This window comes from Mesoplodon bidens (assembly GCF_964165515.1).
Source record: "Mesoplodon bidens genome assembly, chromosome: 3".
In the NCBI taxonomy this organism is placed as follows: domain Eukaryota; kingdom Metazoa; phylum Chordata; class Mammalia; order Artiodactyla; family Ziphiidae; genus Mesoplodon; species Mesoplodon bidens.
In genome coordinates this window covers 164668728-164684766 of record NC_138178.1, presented here as the reverse complement: position 1 = coordinate 164684766, position 16039 = coordinate 164668728, and the positions used below count along the sequence as shown (strand labels likewise).

The 16039-nt window shown below is 42.5% G+C and overlaps 1 protein-coding gene across 7 annotated transcripts in view; it reads left to right on the top strand.

Moving 5' to 3' along the window:
• The window catches only part of EFCAB11 (EF-hand calcium binding domain 11), a 180511-nt gene that overhangs the window by 81549 nt on the left and 82923 nt on the right, over positions 1-16039 (top strand). The window contains exon 6 of one of the 7 annotated variants that reach the window (XM_081227564.1): positions 214-372. The exons of the other annotated variants lie outside the window; for them this stretch is intronic. Within the exon in view, the coding sequence (XP_081083690.1) occupies positions 214-280 (67 nt within the window). The 3' untranslated portion in view covers positions 281-372. Of the gene's footprint in view, positions 1-213; positions 373-16039 lie in introns of those variants that run through there. 7 annotated transcript variants of the gene reach the window in all.

Here is a 16039-nt window from a genome sequence, read left to right as displayed (position 1 = left end):
CCCGGAGGGTGCCTCAGGCTGGCAGCACCTGGAAGGCCAGTGCTGGGTGTTCACGGCTCAGGAAGAGAACCCCCAGCTGTAGTGTTTCCAGGAAAGAGTTTGACAGGAGTCGGTTCACTCCTCAGCTCTATGGGGTACTTTTATCTCGATATGTACTTCTGCATGCCTTCTTTTGGTGGAGCTTGATGCCAAATCAAAATCTCCTTGTCGTAGGAATATCTCATATCGTAAACTTCCAGAGGGCCACACAATCTCATGCGCAGTGACGGTTGAAATATAATGCACGATTCGAAACGCAGGCCACTCTCACAAGCTACGTGCAGGTCTTGGAAGATGATCAAAAAGAAACCTTTCCTTTTGTTTAGTCCTTCTGAGTTTCTCCCCAGGGATCAGGCTCTTTGAGGCAGTGATCAGACTGTGCACTGTTGATCCATCAGTTAAATGGGTGTTTATTGCACACTTACTGTGGGCTTAGTGCACAGTTTTCCCTTTTGGAAGTGACATAGTATAGTCCCCACCTAAGAACGGATTGGTTTCTAAAGTTTGGGAAAGTTGAATCTGGAGCTTGCAGTGTAGTGCCCCGACAGTGTAGTAAACTGCTGCTTCGTTTCCCAGGCTAGCCCGCCAGCATCTTTAATCCCTAGAGCAGGGGACCCCCGCCCTAATGCCTGTGGGCCTGTTAGTGTTAAAATGCCGAGAGAGGAGGAGGGGGAGCTCTTCCTCTGCCTTTCTGGGCTCTGGGCTCATCCTTTCTTTCGTGTCCTCCTCCCTCAGGGGTCCCCAGAGCCCCCTGATCGCACTGCTCCAGGATCACTTGCTGCCTCCTCTCCCTTCCCCCACCCCATCCCAACTCTCATTTCCTCCGTGTAGCTGATCTCAGTCGGCTCTCAGATTACACAGTGAGTTTTGTGTCTGACGCCCTGTGCTGTTGGCATTTGAACCTGGGAGTCTGAAGTTTACATAGGCTGAGTGTAGGGGGTGTGGTAGGTGGAATTCAAAAAAAGGTGTGGGTCCTGTTTGTTTAGGGCAATTATGCATTATTTTTTTAAACATCTTTAGTGGAGTATAATTGTTTTACAATGGTGTGTTTGTTTCTGCTTTATAAGAAAGTCAATCAGCTATACATCTACATATATCCCCATATAATGATGCATTATTTAAAACTTACTAAAATTTTTTTAAACAGTGTTCCTCACGGATGTATGTATTAGAATGACTTTATAAACTGGAGTTTGGCAGAGGGGAAGGACAAATAAGGGTTACTGGTTAGTGAAAGGTTTGATAACCTTTTGTTCTCTGTATATTTTATCTAAGTTTAAAGAGATTTCAAAATTGAGAATAAATGAATTTTCACTTTTTTAATGAGAATTGTTTTATTACCATTTTTACTTGTCTAAATAATACAAAGCTGTACTGAATTCTTCAGAAATCTTGCCAAATAAGGCGAAATATATAATATTAGAAGATTTTAACCCCAGGTCCTTTCTTCAAAATAGTAACCAACTAGATTTTGTTAATATTCACATAAGTATTAAAAGTGAGCATATGCATCCTCATCAACAAACATTTATCCTGTGCAGGGTGCTTCCTAGTTGCTGGGGATACAGAGAAATAGAAGGCATACTTCCTGTCCTCAGGAAACAGCATATGATCTATTTGGGGAAAAAAGGCGAAAACATGGAAAATAAATAGTAGCAGGTTATTCACTGTCTGGTTCCACCGGGTAAGAAGAAATAAGCAGTTCAGAAGAGGGAGCAGTTGCTGGGGTGACGGGTGGTCCTGCAGAGGATGGGAGAGGCTCAGATACAGCAGGGAAGGGTAGGGCTCCCCAGGCCACCAGGTAACTTTGCTTTTGCAGTTGCCTTTTATTCCATTTTCCCTAAAATGATTATTGAGCATATTGTTTGATTCCAAGATTTTCTTTGTTGTATTACAGTTTCCTGTAGAATTGTTAGGATTTGGTTATATGGATCACTTCCGACCGTTTGTTATTTTCCAAAATTTCTGTAATGATTCCCTGTTGTTCTTTTAGAATTGTTTTATAATGATATAATAACATAATTCTAAATTTCTTTTATAGTGACGAAGAAACTATTGCCAAAAGCAAGCTAGAAGATAAAAGTATCAACAGTTATATTTCTTGTGAAATAAATCTAGGAACCATTTCTTATCTGTAGGTGCTAAAGACTGTTCTACCTACCCAGTCACTATTTTTCAGCACCTTAAAGTGTTCCAGACTGTTCCTCACTGCTGTCTTGGCTTGACACATTCACATATGAGAATTTCAGAAAACTGAATCTGACTGTGATCAAGTTGGCAGAGTTCTTCACTGCCTTTATTTGACATTGATTTGTCGGATTATTCTTTAATTAGTAAATTAGGAGTAAACATAAAATTTTCCATTTCAGTGTTACTTCTTCCCTTTTAGTTATTTCCTGTTCTTTACTCTCCATTTCTTTCCACCGAGCCCGTGAGTGCCCCTCTTTGGCCTGTGAGTTCATTTTGGGTAGGAATCATTGAATCCCTGGAGCTTTGGACAGTGCTCAATAAATGTTTAGTGAATGAATGAAAACAACATTTCACATATGATTAGAAAGAAATAATAGAGAAGAGATTAGGTATAAATACATGTGTATGATTTTAATTTTCACATTTTTTTAAACTATCTTATTAAAGCAACTTCCTGCTAGTTTTACCTAGTCAGGAGCTAATCTTGATTTGAAGGAGGTAAGATTTATGAGCCTTGCAAAGAACTTTTGAACATAGGTTATTTTGTGAGACAGACCTGTTATCTGTGACGTATTAACACGTTTGACGATGTGGATGATCACATTTTAAAAGATCTTTGGCTTCCTCTTCTGCATAATTAAGTTCTTCTCAGAACAACTTCTACATTGTAGATTCCACTTGTGTATTTCTGACCAGTCAACACAACTACAATTTGATTATGATTACTAGCTTTTCAAAGCCTTCCTTCATTCCCCAGCAGGCAGCTTCCTGTCAGAATTCATTTCGCATTTGGAAAATCTCTCTCTGACCCACAGCGTTCTGGATACAATTCATCCTTCACATACTTGAGTCTATCCGTTCATTGTCATCCATCCTTAGCTCTTCAGATGCCAAAAGACCGTTTTGTAATTGGAGTGATAAGATCACCTAAAACGTCAGGGGAGAGAAAACTAAGAAGAATATATAAAGATTTTTATTCCATTGATTTTCCTAATTAAAAAATGCTTTTAGTGTGTATCTATTTCTGTTATTATAGTTTAAGAAACTGAAGTAATAACTGTTATGGTTGGAGCAAGATCTGCTTTCTACATTCCTTCAATCTTTATATAATTTAAATTGAATTTTGGCAGAGCTGCAGTAAATTCAGTTCAATTTAGCAAACATGGAGATGCTTGTGCTGGCCCCCCCTATTAAGGTGGTCTCTACAAGAACTGCCCTTTAGGGCTTCCCTGGTGGCGCAGTGGTTGAGAGTCCACCTCCAATGCAGGGGACATGGGTTCGTGCCCCGGTCTGGGAAGATCCCACATGCCGCGGAGCGGCTGGGCCCGTGAGCCATGGCTGCTGAGCCTGCATGTCCGGAGCCTGTGCTCCGCAACGGGAGAGGCCACAACAGTGAGAGGCCCACGTACAGCAAAAAAAAAAAAAAAAAAAAAAAAAGAACTGCCCTTTAGTTGCAATAAAGCGGGTGTGAGAGAGAGTGATCCAGATATGGTTGCTGAGGAAATTAAAATTCACTGTGGAAGAGGATTAGGTTGGTATCATCCAAGAAGGAATTTCATGTTGGATCTTGGAGAAAGCAGAATATTTGGCTTACAGAGGGGAAAGTCATTCCAGGTATGGGGCACTGACGTTGGCTTCAGCAAGGCATGTACTGATCCTTGGACAAGGAAGGGGCATGATGAAAAGGATCTTCATCTGGCCTCAGGCTGCAGGATGTACCAGAGAATGATGATCTGGTCCACTGGAAGCCATGGTAACTGACTAGGGCTTAATCGATGAGGTTCCAGAGTAAAGGACATGGACATATGAAGGGAAGGTCAAGTCTTGGGAATGTTACACAGAAAGAATTTGATAGCCTCAAAAGCTGATTGGATATTGCGAAGCAATGCCAAAGCAATGCCAGTTAGCTCCTGGGGCTGGGGAGCCTGTGTGAGTGGGAGAATCATGGTCGCATGTTAGCATAAACGGAGGATTAGAAAGAGAAGCAGACCAGACAAAACCTTGAGAGGATGCCCATGATTAGGACGGAAGCCAGGCAAGGAGGGGTCAGAGGAGAGCCAGGAACCTACAGTTTCATGGGAACAAAGGGAAGACAATGTTTCAGGAAGACAGGGTGAGCAGAGAAATCAAAATATAAGAGGTCTGAGTTTGATTTTGTACCAGAGAAGGACAAAATGTTGACCCTTGAGTAACCTCAGGAAAGTGGCAGGAGTAGATGCCAGATGGCAAAGACCCAGAAAAGGGAGAAGATTTTGTATTATTGGTGAGATTGTAAGACAAGATCCTTCCTTCAGTTATTTCCAGTGATAAACCCCTTTGAAGGAAATCTACTCCTTAGCTGACTAGTGTTATGTCACAAAATTCCAGTATATCATTAATACCTGTAGCTCTAAAATGTACCTATTTCCAACTGTAACCCCAAAACATTATTTTTACAAACCATTTAGAGATAACAGTTTTATTTTCTTTGATTCTACTCTTTCAAAATTTTGCTTATCCCTCTTGGAGATTTATTTCTAGGTCATTGATTCAGATTCCAAAACCGGTGTTTTCTGTAAGCTTATTTTATGCCTACTAGAGTTGAAATTCAGACATTTTCCAGCAGTAGCAACTGAAATAGCTTCAAAGACATTTTTCACATCCACCTTGTTTTTTTCTTCACTGATTGTATCTTTTCAAAAATGCCCCAGATTGATAGCTCCTAAGATATAGTATGCCTATAGTAACAACAACACAAGCTTTTTAGAACTGAGAAATATTCTTTGTTCTTATTCTGGTTCATGAAGATGTGCTTTACTCCTGAGAGGAACCGATCAAGAAAAAAGTAGGTAAGAACCGGAGTCACAGGACCTAGATTCAGTTCTCTTCTTTGCTGCATGATGTTGGGCCAATTAGGTCTCTTTTGAATAAAAAAAAAGTCAGAATCCGTGAATATACTTTATCATTTAACTTAGTCACCAAGCCTACCGTACGGTGTGATTCCACATTTGGAGGTGCTTTGCTAATGGTGGAACATCATCTGTTCCTTCATTTGGCTGACTCTCTTTTCCTTCTAACTTCATGTTGTGTGTTTTCTGGTATACAGCCTCACCCACCCCCCCCACCCCCCAGCAGCCAGCACCCACGGTACAGATCAGGTGCTCAGTAAATATTTGATGATCGAGTAAATGGGCTGTACTGTATTATCGTCCACCCAGGTGGTGGAGAACCATCGGACCAAGCATCAGAAACAATTATGAGTGTAAAACCATGGAGATCTCCAGGTCCCACTCGCCCGCCTTCAATATTTGAGTTTCGAGAAATCGGCCTTTGCATCCATATTTAAAAATAGGTCAGGCTCATAGGAGAAGCACTGGTCTACCCTCTATGAGTTCCTGAAGGTCACAGACTGTAATTTCCATCAGTTCATTCCCAAACCCTAGGGGAATTTCTGGAAGAAATTAGGTGTACAGTAAATGTTTGTGAATAAATGAATCTTAACTTTGAGATCAATAATAAGTGAGAATAAAATGCCCTTTCTTTTGGCTACAGATATAACACCTTGAAACTTTAAATACTAATTTATACTACCCATAATAAATTATATTTTTCAAGAAATGAAATAGATTGAGTGCGCAAATCATCAGTTCTGATAAATTCAAAACTCATAGTTTGTTACCTAATATTTGTGGCTAGAACTACGGTGCTTTATTTGCTTAATTCTTACAATCTAGTGATAAGTCATTTGCTTTCATTATTACTTGCCTTGCCATATACCTTGTTTTAAATTGTCTTTAAGAAGTCACAACGCATCACTCTCTTTTAGTTATATAAGTCTGGTATTTTAAACTATAGTTTCCTTTGGGGGGTGGTGATGTGAGGCAAGGAAGGAAGTAGAACCAGCATTAACCCCTCATTGCCTCACAACCTGCCATCGTGTGTATCATATTTCTGTGCTCCAGAGAAAAGAAATGGAATTGGTTTTTAACTAAAACTTATGCTGTCCTGAATACAAAAACCTTCTCACTAATACCCTATTGACCTGTGTCTTAGGTATGAATTTTTGAGTAACAAATTACCCTGATACTTAGCAGATTAAAGCAATAAATATTAATATTTAGTGCCTCACATAATACCTGTGGGTCAGGAATCTGGGAATGGCTTAGCAGGACTCCTGTCCTCTCATGAGGTTACACTCAAGATGTTGGCCAGGACCGCAGTCATCTGAAGATTTGACTGGGGCTGGAGGTTTCACTTCCCAGGTGGCTCCTTCAGACACCTGTCTTGTTTGCATGAGGCCCTCTTGTCAGGGCTCTTTGAGTGTCTTCACAATAGAGTGACCATCAGGTGTTTTGTTGGTGACTTTATATATGAACTTTCAGGAGGACAAGAAAAAGGTTGCATCAGTAACAGTTGTAAGCTTAAATGTGGGTTTAAAAAAAAAAACTCCTCCCTCTTGCGTCTCCCTCCCACCCTCCCTATCCTACCCCTCTAGGTGGGAGATGCAAGAGGGAGGAGATATGGGGGTATATGTATATGTATAGCTGATTCACTCTGTTACACAGCAGAAACTAACACACCATTGTAAAGCAATTATACTCCAATAAATATGTTAAAAAAAACCTAATATTAAAAAAATAATTTAAAAATTAATCAATTAATTAATTAATTAATTAAACAACCAAAAAGCATTTTTTAAGTGAGCCAGGTATCAGGTGTTTACATAATTATCCTATTTCGAATAAGTTCTCTTTCAGTTCTTCTCCATCATCCCCAGCCTTCCCTCTTCATGGAACTTGCTCACATCTTGATTGCAGCACTCACGTATGTTGTCACACTTGTTGGTCCATATCTGTCTGTCCCACTAGACTGGAAGTGCAAGGGGCTGAGCTGTGACTTTCATCTTTGAATCTCAGGTGCTCAAGGCAGTGCCTGGCCCTTAGCTGATCTTTGTTTGTTGTTAAGCTTAACAAGCCTTATATACAACTGCATACCATTGTCTTCTTTTTCTCTATAAGATTGTGTAACTTGATTGAAGCCCTGCAGTTAGTAAGTGGCAGAGTTTGGGTTTCAAAGTCAGGTCTATGTTTTGTTCATCAGCATAGATGGTGTTGGGAAGACTCTAGTAGGCACCTGTGTTGGGAGGCCCACGTAGCATCCTTACAGATTTCACCTGGGAGAAATTCCTTAGGCGGTATCTCTGTGTTTACCCAGAATGAATCACTGTGATTTAAGAGAGATTGCTAGAAGGAGACAGTTTGTTGATTGAATAAAAGGCTATTGAAAATCAACTGGCCTATTATATTTGGGCTACAAATGAATTTTTGGTGTTAACCTGATGTTCTTTCATCTCTAAGTGGGATGCAAAAAGTTTCTCACACCTAAAGTGCTAATCTTTAGCACTTTAGTGCTAAAAGGGAAAGGGAAAATCTCCTTTCTCTTTTCCCATTTTTTCCAGGGATTCTACCCTGGTTGATTCAAAGGAATCAAACATGATATTTAGATATGAAGTTGGAGCTCAGTAAATGAGGAGATTGTCTATCTGACCCCCTGACCAAACTGATCACTACTAAGAAGCCTCCTTGCAAGAGTCTAGGTCCTAAACTAAGGGAGTAGTGGAAGAGCACATGCATTCAAGTGATGTTTTACATGTAAATCACCATGGCGACAGGATATGAAAGGTGGAGGAGTTGAGAATGGGCCCGAGGCCCCGTCCTGGGAATCTGAGTGAATGGTGGCTCCATTCAGTGTGACGGGGACACAGGAGGAGGAGCAGGTGTGGGGTTTATGATGATGTCAACTTGGGATGTGTCTGTGGGACAACCAGGGAAGGTGTTCTGTCTAGAAATGGGCATCAAGGTCAGATGGCCCCATGAGAGAGGAGTTGTCAGGGTATCTGGGAGAGAGCCTAGGTCTTAGATGCGTGTCTGTTGATGGTTCATGGACTGTTGGTGTAGAAAAGAGCCCAGTGGCACAGGCAGCCTTTCTTGGCTGTGCTGTTCTGTTGGGCATCTCTATAGCTATCATTATATCTCAACATCCTGGATGGACTGGGGAGTAATGAGTGACCTCTTGCTTGTAGATGTAGAAGGGAGCTGCCACATTGTCCTGGACGACGAGGGCTCATCTCTCTGCCAGGTCGCCCAGAGGCTGCTAAACGGAGCTTGCTTCTACTCATGATTTGGCAATCTTAAATACCTCCTTTTTTTTTTTTTTTTGGTTTGGTTAGCTTTCAGTGTTGACTGTATCTGTTTTGAATTGTCATTCATTTTTCTTTTTAAAAGACAACCACAGGGGCTTCCCTGGTGGCGCAGTGGATGAGAGTCCGCCTGCCAATGCGGGGGAGACAGGTTCGTGCCCTGGTCCGGGAAGATCCCACATGCCGCGGAGTGGCTGGGCCCGTGAGCCATGGCCGCTGGGCCTGTGCGTCCAGAGCCTGTGCTCCGCGGCAGGAGAGGCCACAACAGTGAGAGGCCCGTGTACTGAAAAAAACAAAAAGACAACCACAAATTCATGTTTTATTTTCTTGGGAAAATGCTTCTAATAAAACCGTAGCTTGGGAAAAAAAAAAAAGGGGGAATGCCCTGCAGTCCAATGGTTAGGGCTCCGCGCTTCCACTGCAGGGAGCATGGGTTCAATCCCTGGTTGGGGAACTAAGATCCTGCATGCCGTGCAGTGTGGCCAAAAAAACCTATAGCTTGGTTTTTCCATGTGGGTGTTGATATAGATGGTTGTAATGAGACCTCTTTGATTAGTCACTTATTATCTGATTCTATGAATTATTTTAGATGTGCTCTCTCTTTTTCTTGATCCAAAGAGTTATCTTGAGACATAACATACTTAGCTTTTATTATATTCTATAAACTTTCCAGCTTATTCTCTTTTTTGTGCTAATCTGATAGCATAATTAAAATGTCTGACTTCAGTTCTTTCCTTACAAATTCTGCCTAACTCTTCTGTCTTTGATTAACTGAAATCATTCCTATATAAACAAATAACAATTGCAGATTGTATTACCTACAGTCCTGTCTTACGAGAATTTAAGTGCCTCCCGTTTGTTAAATTATAGTCTTAAAAAGACTACCTGTGACATATTTTATCATTTTGCGTGATGCCAGTAGAAAACAAAGGCTCACTTCTGTGTTTTTCTTCTTGTTACACCTTTTATTTAATATTCATTTGAAGAGCCAGTGTGGCAGGTAGAGTGGGGACAGGCTTTGGATTCACACCAACTTGAAAATCTCAGCTCTGCCACTTCTTAGTGGTGCAACTCTGGATAAATTGCTTGAGTACTTCTCTGTGCCTCAGTTTCCTGTAGGTATTATAAAATGAAGATGATAATATTTGCCTCACGGATTATGGACATTAAGTGACACAATGATAGTTACATGCTTAGCACAGTGCCTGGAACATAATAGGTGCTCAATAAATGCTATCAATATCTATTTTTATAAAGTAGAAGCAGCTCTCTTAACCAGTTCGGCAGCTTAAAGGAAGCTTCCAGTCCCTGTGCAGAGCCGTCTAGTGGATGCCCACAGCATGTTGAACAGTTGTAATTGGAGCCTTATCTCTAGTGCCCTCATGTACTTCTCCAACTGTCTGAGTTGCATTTGTCCCCAGACCTGTTCTATGTTGTTTGTTCTCAAACCTATTTATGCCAGTTGAACTTATAATTGTAATTAGGTGATTTAATTAAACATTAAGCAAACAGGACGTAAGTGCAATCCAAAAAGACAGTGCTTTTTTTTTTTTAACTTGTATGCATGTACATTTGTATGTATGTATTTAGTCTTTTGGCCGTGTGGCACGTGGGATCTTAGTTCCTCGACCAGGGATTGAACCCATGCCCGCTGCAGTGGAAGTGCAGAGGCCTAACCACTGGACTGCCAGGGAAGACCCACAGCTGCTTTTTCTATACAGAATAAATTTTGGAAAGACTTAATAAAGGTAACTCAATAAATTAAAGAAAAACTTCCAAGGTACCTCGAATAGTTATTTTCATGGAAACAGAAAGTAGAATAGTGGTTGCCAGGGACTGAGGAGAAAGGGGGAATGGAGAGTTATTATTTAATGGGGACAGTGTTTCAGTTTTGCAAGATGAAATGAGTTCTGGAGATGGATGGTGGTGATGGCTGCAAAACCATATGAATGTACCACTTAATACGACTGAACAAAGATGGTAAATTTTATATGTAGTTTATTAAATTAAAAAGTTGTTTTAGGGCTTCCCTGGTGGTGCAGTGGTTGAGAGTCCGCCTGCCGATGCATGGGATGTGGGTTCGTGCCCCGGTCCGGGAGGATCCCACATGCCGCGGAGCGGCTGGGTCCGTGAGCCATGGCCACTGAGCCTGCGCGTCCGGAGCCTGTGCTCCACAACGGGAGAGGCCACGACAGTGGGAGGCCCGCATACAACAACAACAACAGAAAAAAAGTAAAAGTTGTTTTAATCTGTCACATTAACTGTGGGTGAGATACCTGTTAAGGATTGGTGGAATTTAAAAAGCTAGAGGAATTCCACATCTAGGTTGTTTTCTAGTGGTCTTTAAGTTTTCTTACCTTCAGGAAACCAAAATCGGAAATAATAGGTAATTCTAAAACTTTAGGTGTAGTTTATGCAAGAAAGAGAACAAAGCACGCTGATCCATGGACCGGTTCTCGAAGATGAAGGCTTTGGCATAGATCAAAATATCAGAGAATGAATGCATGTTTATATTTAAAATTTAAAATTAACTGTTTAAGTTATGTGTGTGTCTTAGATTGGGCTCCGGGGAAACAGGCTCTGAGATGGAGATTTGCAGGCAGGAAGCTTGCTGGGGAGTGAGCGCTCTTGGAACCAGGCCTGGATGGGAGTGAGAGAGGCAGGACTAATAGAAGGAGAATTGAAGCTCAGGCCTCAGCCAGTGGCGTGGGGATGCTAGTGCTGACCACCCTTCAGAGATGTGGCCGAGTGAGGCAGTTCGTACTGTCCTCCTGCACTGACCAGACATCAGGTGTGGGCTACTCCCCAGTGGAGGTGGGCATCACCTTGAGCAAGGCGACTTCCTTTGGCTGGAAGTGAAGCCCGAGAGGTTCTCACCTGTGTACTCTCAGCAGGTGACACTTCCAGTTGGGGGATGTGGTGGTCCCCAGCATCCACAACTGGCTGTGTCCATTTTTTGCCTGTTTCCCCTTTTCAACAGATTTTTTTAAATTGGCTGATTGACTTTTGGTCCAGATGGCTTCAGATAAGAGCATCTTAACTGCTTACACATGATCTTCTGAAGGTCTCACTGTGTTTGATCTTTACATACACCAGTTGTCCCATTTGTGATATATTTGGGTTGGCCCAAAAGTGCGTTCAGGTTTTCTGTGAGATGTGGAAAAAACCCGAACGCACTTTTTGGCCAACCCAATAGCAAGCCTGCGAGGCTTAATCACAGTGGATACGTGTGTGATGTGTTTGAAGCTCAAGTGATGTTTGGGACTCCATCGACTTCTAAATACTTTCCAGTATATATTGGGTTGGCCAAAAGGTCCTTTTGGTTTCTTCTGTTAAGAACTCAAATGGGCTTTTTGGCCAACCCAATTTTGCAATTCATGAAACCTCCGATTTTTGCTTCTTAAATTTTCCAGACTTTTTTTTGGCATTTGATGATTTTTTTTCCTCCTTTGGTCCAACTCTCCATGCTTGTGCCAAAGGTCACCTTCCTCTCACGTCCTGTGACCTGTAGTTCTTTATCTGCAAATTCTTCAGTTACTCTTCCATCTGCCACAAGTAACCATGGACTCCTGCTCCCCTTACTTTACATCTTCCATTTAGACCTGCCTGTTTATCCTGATCCTCAGGCTCGACATAAATGATGGCCAATCTCCAGGATACCTCACTTCATTTTTAAATATACTCTTCCAGTCCTTAAAACAGAAGTCCTATATATGTGGTTGTGTTTATTTTTTTTTCCTTTTACCTTTTTTTTTTTTTTTTTTGCGGTATGCGGGCCTCTCACCGTCGTGGCCTCTCCCGTTGCGGAGCACAGGCTCCGGACGCGCAGGCCCAGCAGCCATGGCTCACGGACCCAGCCGCTCCACGGCATGTGGGATCCCCCCGGACTGGGACACGAACCCGCGTCCCCCGCATTGGCAGGCGGACTCTCAACCACTGCGCCACCAGGGAAGCCCTCTTTTTACCATTTTTAAGTGTATAGTACCATAACTTTAACTATATTCATATTGTTGTACACCCAATTTCTACAACTTTCTCACTTTGCAAAAACGAAACTCCCATTCCCCCTCCCTCCAGTCCCTGGCAACCACAGTTCTCCTTTCTGTTTCTGTGAGTTAGACTACTCAAGGTACTTCATATCAGTAATATCATACAGTATTTCTCATTTTTGACTGGCTTATTTCACTTAGCATCATGTCCTCAAGGGCCATCCACATTTAAAAGGAATTTCCTTTCTTTAAAAGGCTGAATACTATTCCATCGTATGTATATAACACATTATCTATTCATCTGTTGATGGACACTTGGGTTGTTTCCACCTTTTGGTTATTGTGAATAATACTGCTATGAATGTGAGTGTGCAAGTTTTTATTTTTAAATACAGGTGTATATGTATATATATTTTTAACATCTTTATTGGAGTATAATTGCTTAAATACAGGTATATATTTTCGTTTCTGTCAGCTTGCTGTGCCCCAAATTGTAAATGCTAAAGAGGGAGTCTGAGTCCCTTTGCAAGTGTGGCCATAAATATAGCACAAGGATACTACGATTACCCCATGGTGTCTCATTTTCCTTTCGAGTTTTGGCACGTGCTAACCTTTTAGTAAGAATACTATTCAGTCTCGTTTCTACTTAGCCCTTCATTTAGCCATGTTTTGTTGTTTCCTTGGTTTCAAATTTTATCTCTTTATGCGAACTGGGAACTGAAGCCTTTCATTTGACTTGTGATCTTGTACATTCTGGAAGCTCATACATGTAATTGTGCAACAAATAAAGCAGCTGGAAGAAATCTTTCCTGAACAAAACCCAAGTGGGGCATTTGGGTGCCAGCCAAGATTTCAGCAGCTACAGAGGGAGATGTAAAAAGGCTGCCTATATTACAACAACAACAAATCACTTCTGGCCCCATAGGAATGTCCTTTAGGTAATGATCAAATAGAGGGTAGGGACCTTTACACATTTAATTACCTGACCACAAAACAAAGTATGTACTGTAACCTGAGGTCTCTATACCAAGTTAATTACCGTGATATACCTGAAGGTAGAACAGCACTGTGACTCTGTACACTCAGCCATAGGGGGAAATTCCAAGGCTGCTCAGTCTGAACCTGGCCTCCCGTTAAATTGCTGTGTGGTCCTAGGCAAGACGCTGTGAGTTTACCTTCCTGGGGTTCTATTCCTGCAACCAAAATTCAGAACTGTAATGCAAATGTAGCCACTGAACAACTAACAAATAAGAAATGAAGCCCTGTGTTAACTGCCTGTTTATAGAGAAGAAAGTTTAATGTCCTACAGTGATCCAATGAGTCAAATTTCACTGGACATCTTGAAAAGATTGGTTATTTATTTTACTTATGTATATACATATACATCGGTCCAGGTTGACACATATAAAAGCAAAAGCTTGGACTGGAGGTATGTTTTTAAAAATGTAAAGGAGGGCTTCCCTGGTGGCGCAGTGGTTGAGCGTCTGCCTGCTGATGCAGGGGACATGGGTTCATGCCCCGGTCCGGGAAGATCCCACATGCCGCGGAGCGGCTGGGCCCGTGAGCCATGGCCACTGAGCCTGTGCATCCGGAGCCTGTGCTCCGCAACGGGAGAGGCCACAACAGTGAGAGGCCCACGTACCGCAAAAAAAAATAATAATAAATAAAGGAGCATCACAGGTTTTTAACCATTTATCAGTTCATTCAGCCAACATTAAGGAGGACCTGGGTCAGTGCTTCTCAAACTTTTGGTGCATGAGAATCACCTGGAGGACTTTTTTTTTTTTTTTTTTTTGCGGTACGCGGGCCTCTCACTGTTGTGGCCTCTCCCGTTGCAGAGCACAGGCTCTGGACGCGCAGGCTCAGCGGCCATGGCTCACGGGCCCAGCCGCTCCGTGGCATGTGGGATCTTCCCGGACCAGGGCACGAACCCGTGTCCCCTGCATCGGCAGGCGGACTCCCAACCACTGCGCCACCAGGGAAGCCTGGAGGACTTTTTAAAACACGCCTCCTGGACCCCATCCTCAGAGTTGCCCATTCAGTAGATATTGTGGCAGGGCCTGAAAATGTGCATATCTAGTAGCCACAGTCCCAAGTAATACTGATACTGCTGGTCTACAGAACACGCTTTGGGTACCTGAGTTCCAGAGACACTCAGAATGCCAAGGTGAAGAAGGCACAATCATGTGCATAGGGCAGATAGGATTATTATTGATAGTCTATGGTGTGGTCATGTTAATCACATCATGTCACGCTGTGTGTGCACATATGTGTTTTAAAGGCATTTCAGAGCACGTAGCACATGCAGAGGCATGGAGAACTGAGGCCACATGACATGTTCAGGGACATGGAGTTTGTGTTACTGGGGCAAAGGGCACATGGCTGGCCAGGGGGATTACAGTTGCACCTAGAAATAGGGCTGCTAATCAGCTAACAAGATAAGATTAGTCTGGATGATCCAGGTGAACCCAGTATAATCACAAGGGTTCTTCAGTGGGGAAGATGGAGGCAGGAGAGTCAGAATTAGGGAGACTGCAGTGTGAGAAGGACTCAGGCCAACACTGCTGGCTCGGAAGTTAGAGGAAGGGGGCCATGGGCCAAGGAATGCAGGCAGCTTCTAGAACCTGAAACAGGCAAGTGAATGGATTCTCCTGTAGAGCCACCGAAAGGAATGCAGCCCTGCTGACACCTTGATTATATCCCAGGGAGACTCATTTCGGACTTCTGACCTCCAGAACTGTAACATAATAAATGTGTCATTTTAAACCACATGCACACACAATTACCTGTTTTCCATTATTTTCCAGCTTCTTTTTCTATCAAATGAATAGTCAGCCACTCATCCTTGTCCAAAATGGTCTATCACTGTGAAAAATTGGAATACAAAGACATTAACAATAAAAGGGCTTTATGGAAATAGGTTTTCTTATTACAGAAACAATGCATGCTTATTATGGAAACTATAGACAAAAAAAAAAATGCACGGAATCCCACCCATTATTTAGAAAATCACTGCTAAAACCCCTAGAGACTAGCTTCTTAGATCCTTCTCTGTGCCTATGTGCATTTTTCCCTACTGAAATAGGGTCATGCCATGTGTGTTTTGAAAACTAGTATAATTGTTTAAGCAGTCTTCCAATTGTCTCACATTTGCACTATTCCAACTTAACTCCCGTTGTTTGACATTTACTCTGTTCCCGGTAATCCCCTGTGGCTGATGCCTAAACTGAAAGGTGAGGAAAAACCCGAGTCAGCCAGAAAAAGATGGCAGGCCGGAGGGATAGACGTTCCAGGCCAAGGGCACTGCAGGTGCGGAGACCGTGGTGCCTGGCAGGAGTGGAGAGCCGTCCGGTCAGGCTGGAGTGTGGAGGGGGAAGGCGGAGCGGTGTGGAGGCTGGAGAGATTAGCAAATAAAAAGAGAAAAAGTCCGCAGCCTATCACCAAACGGTATACTTTGTTGTTTGCACCAACCTGATTTTGACTAAGTTGTTTTTGGAAAATTGCTGTCAGTCAAGTTATCTGGATCTGAATTAACAGGATTTGGGGCCTTACGCATCCAGTAGTCTGCTGGAGCCGCTCGTGCAGGCCCTCAAGCCAGCTCTGCCCTGATGTCACCTTGGTAGCTTGAAATCAGCAAATGCTG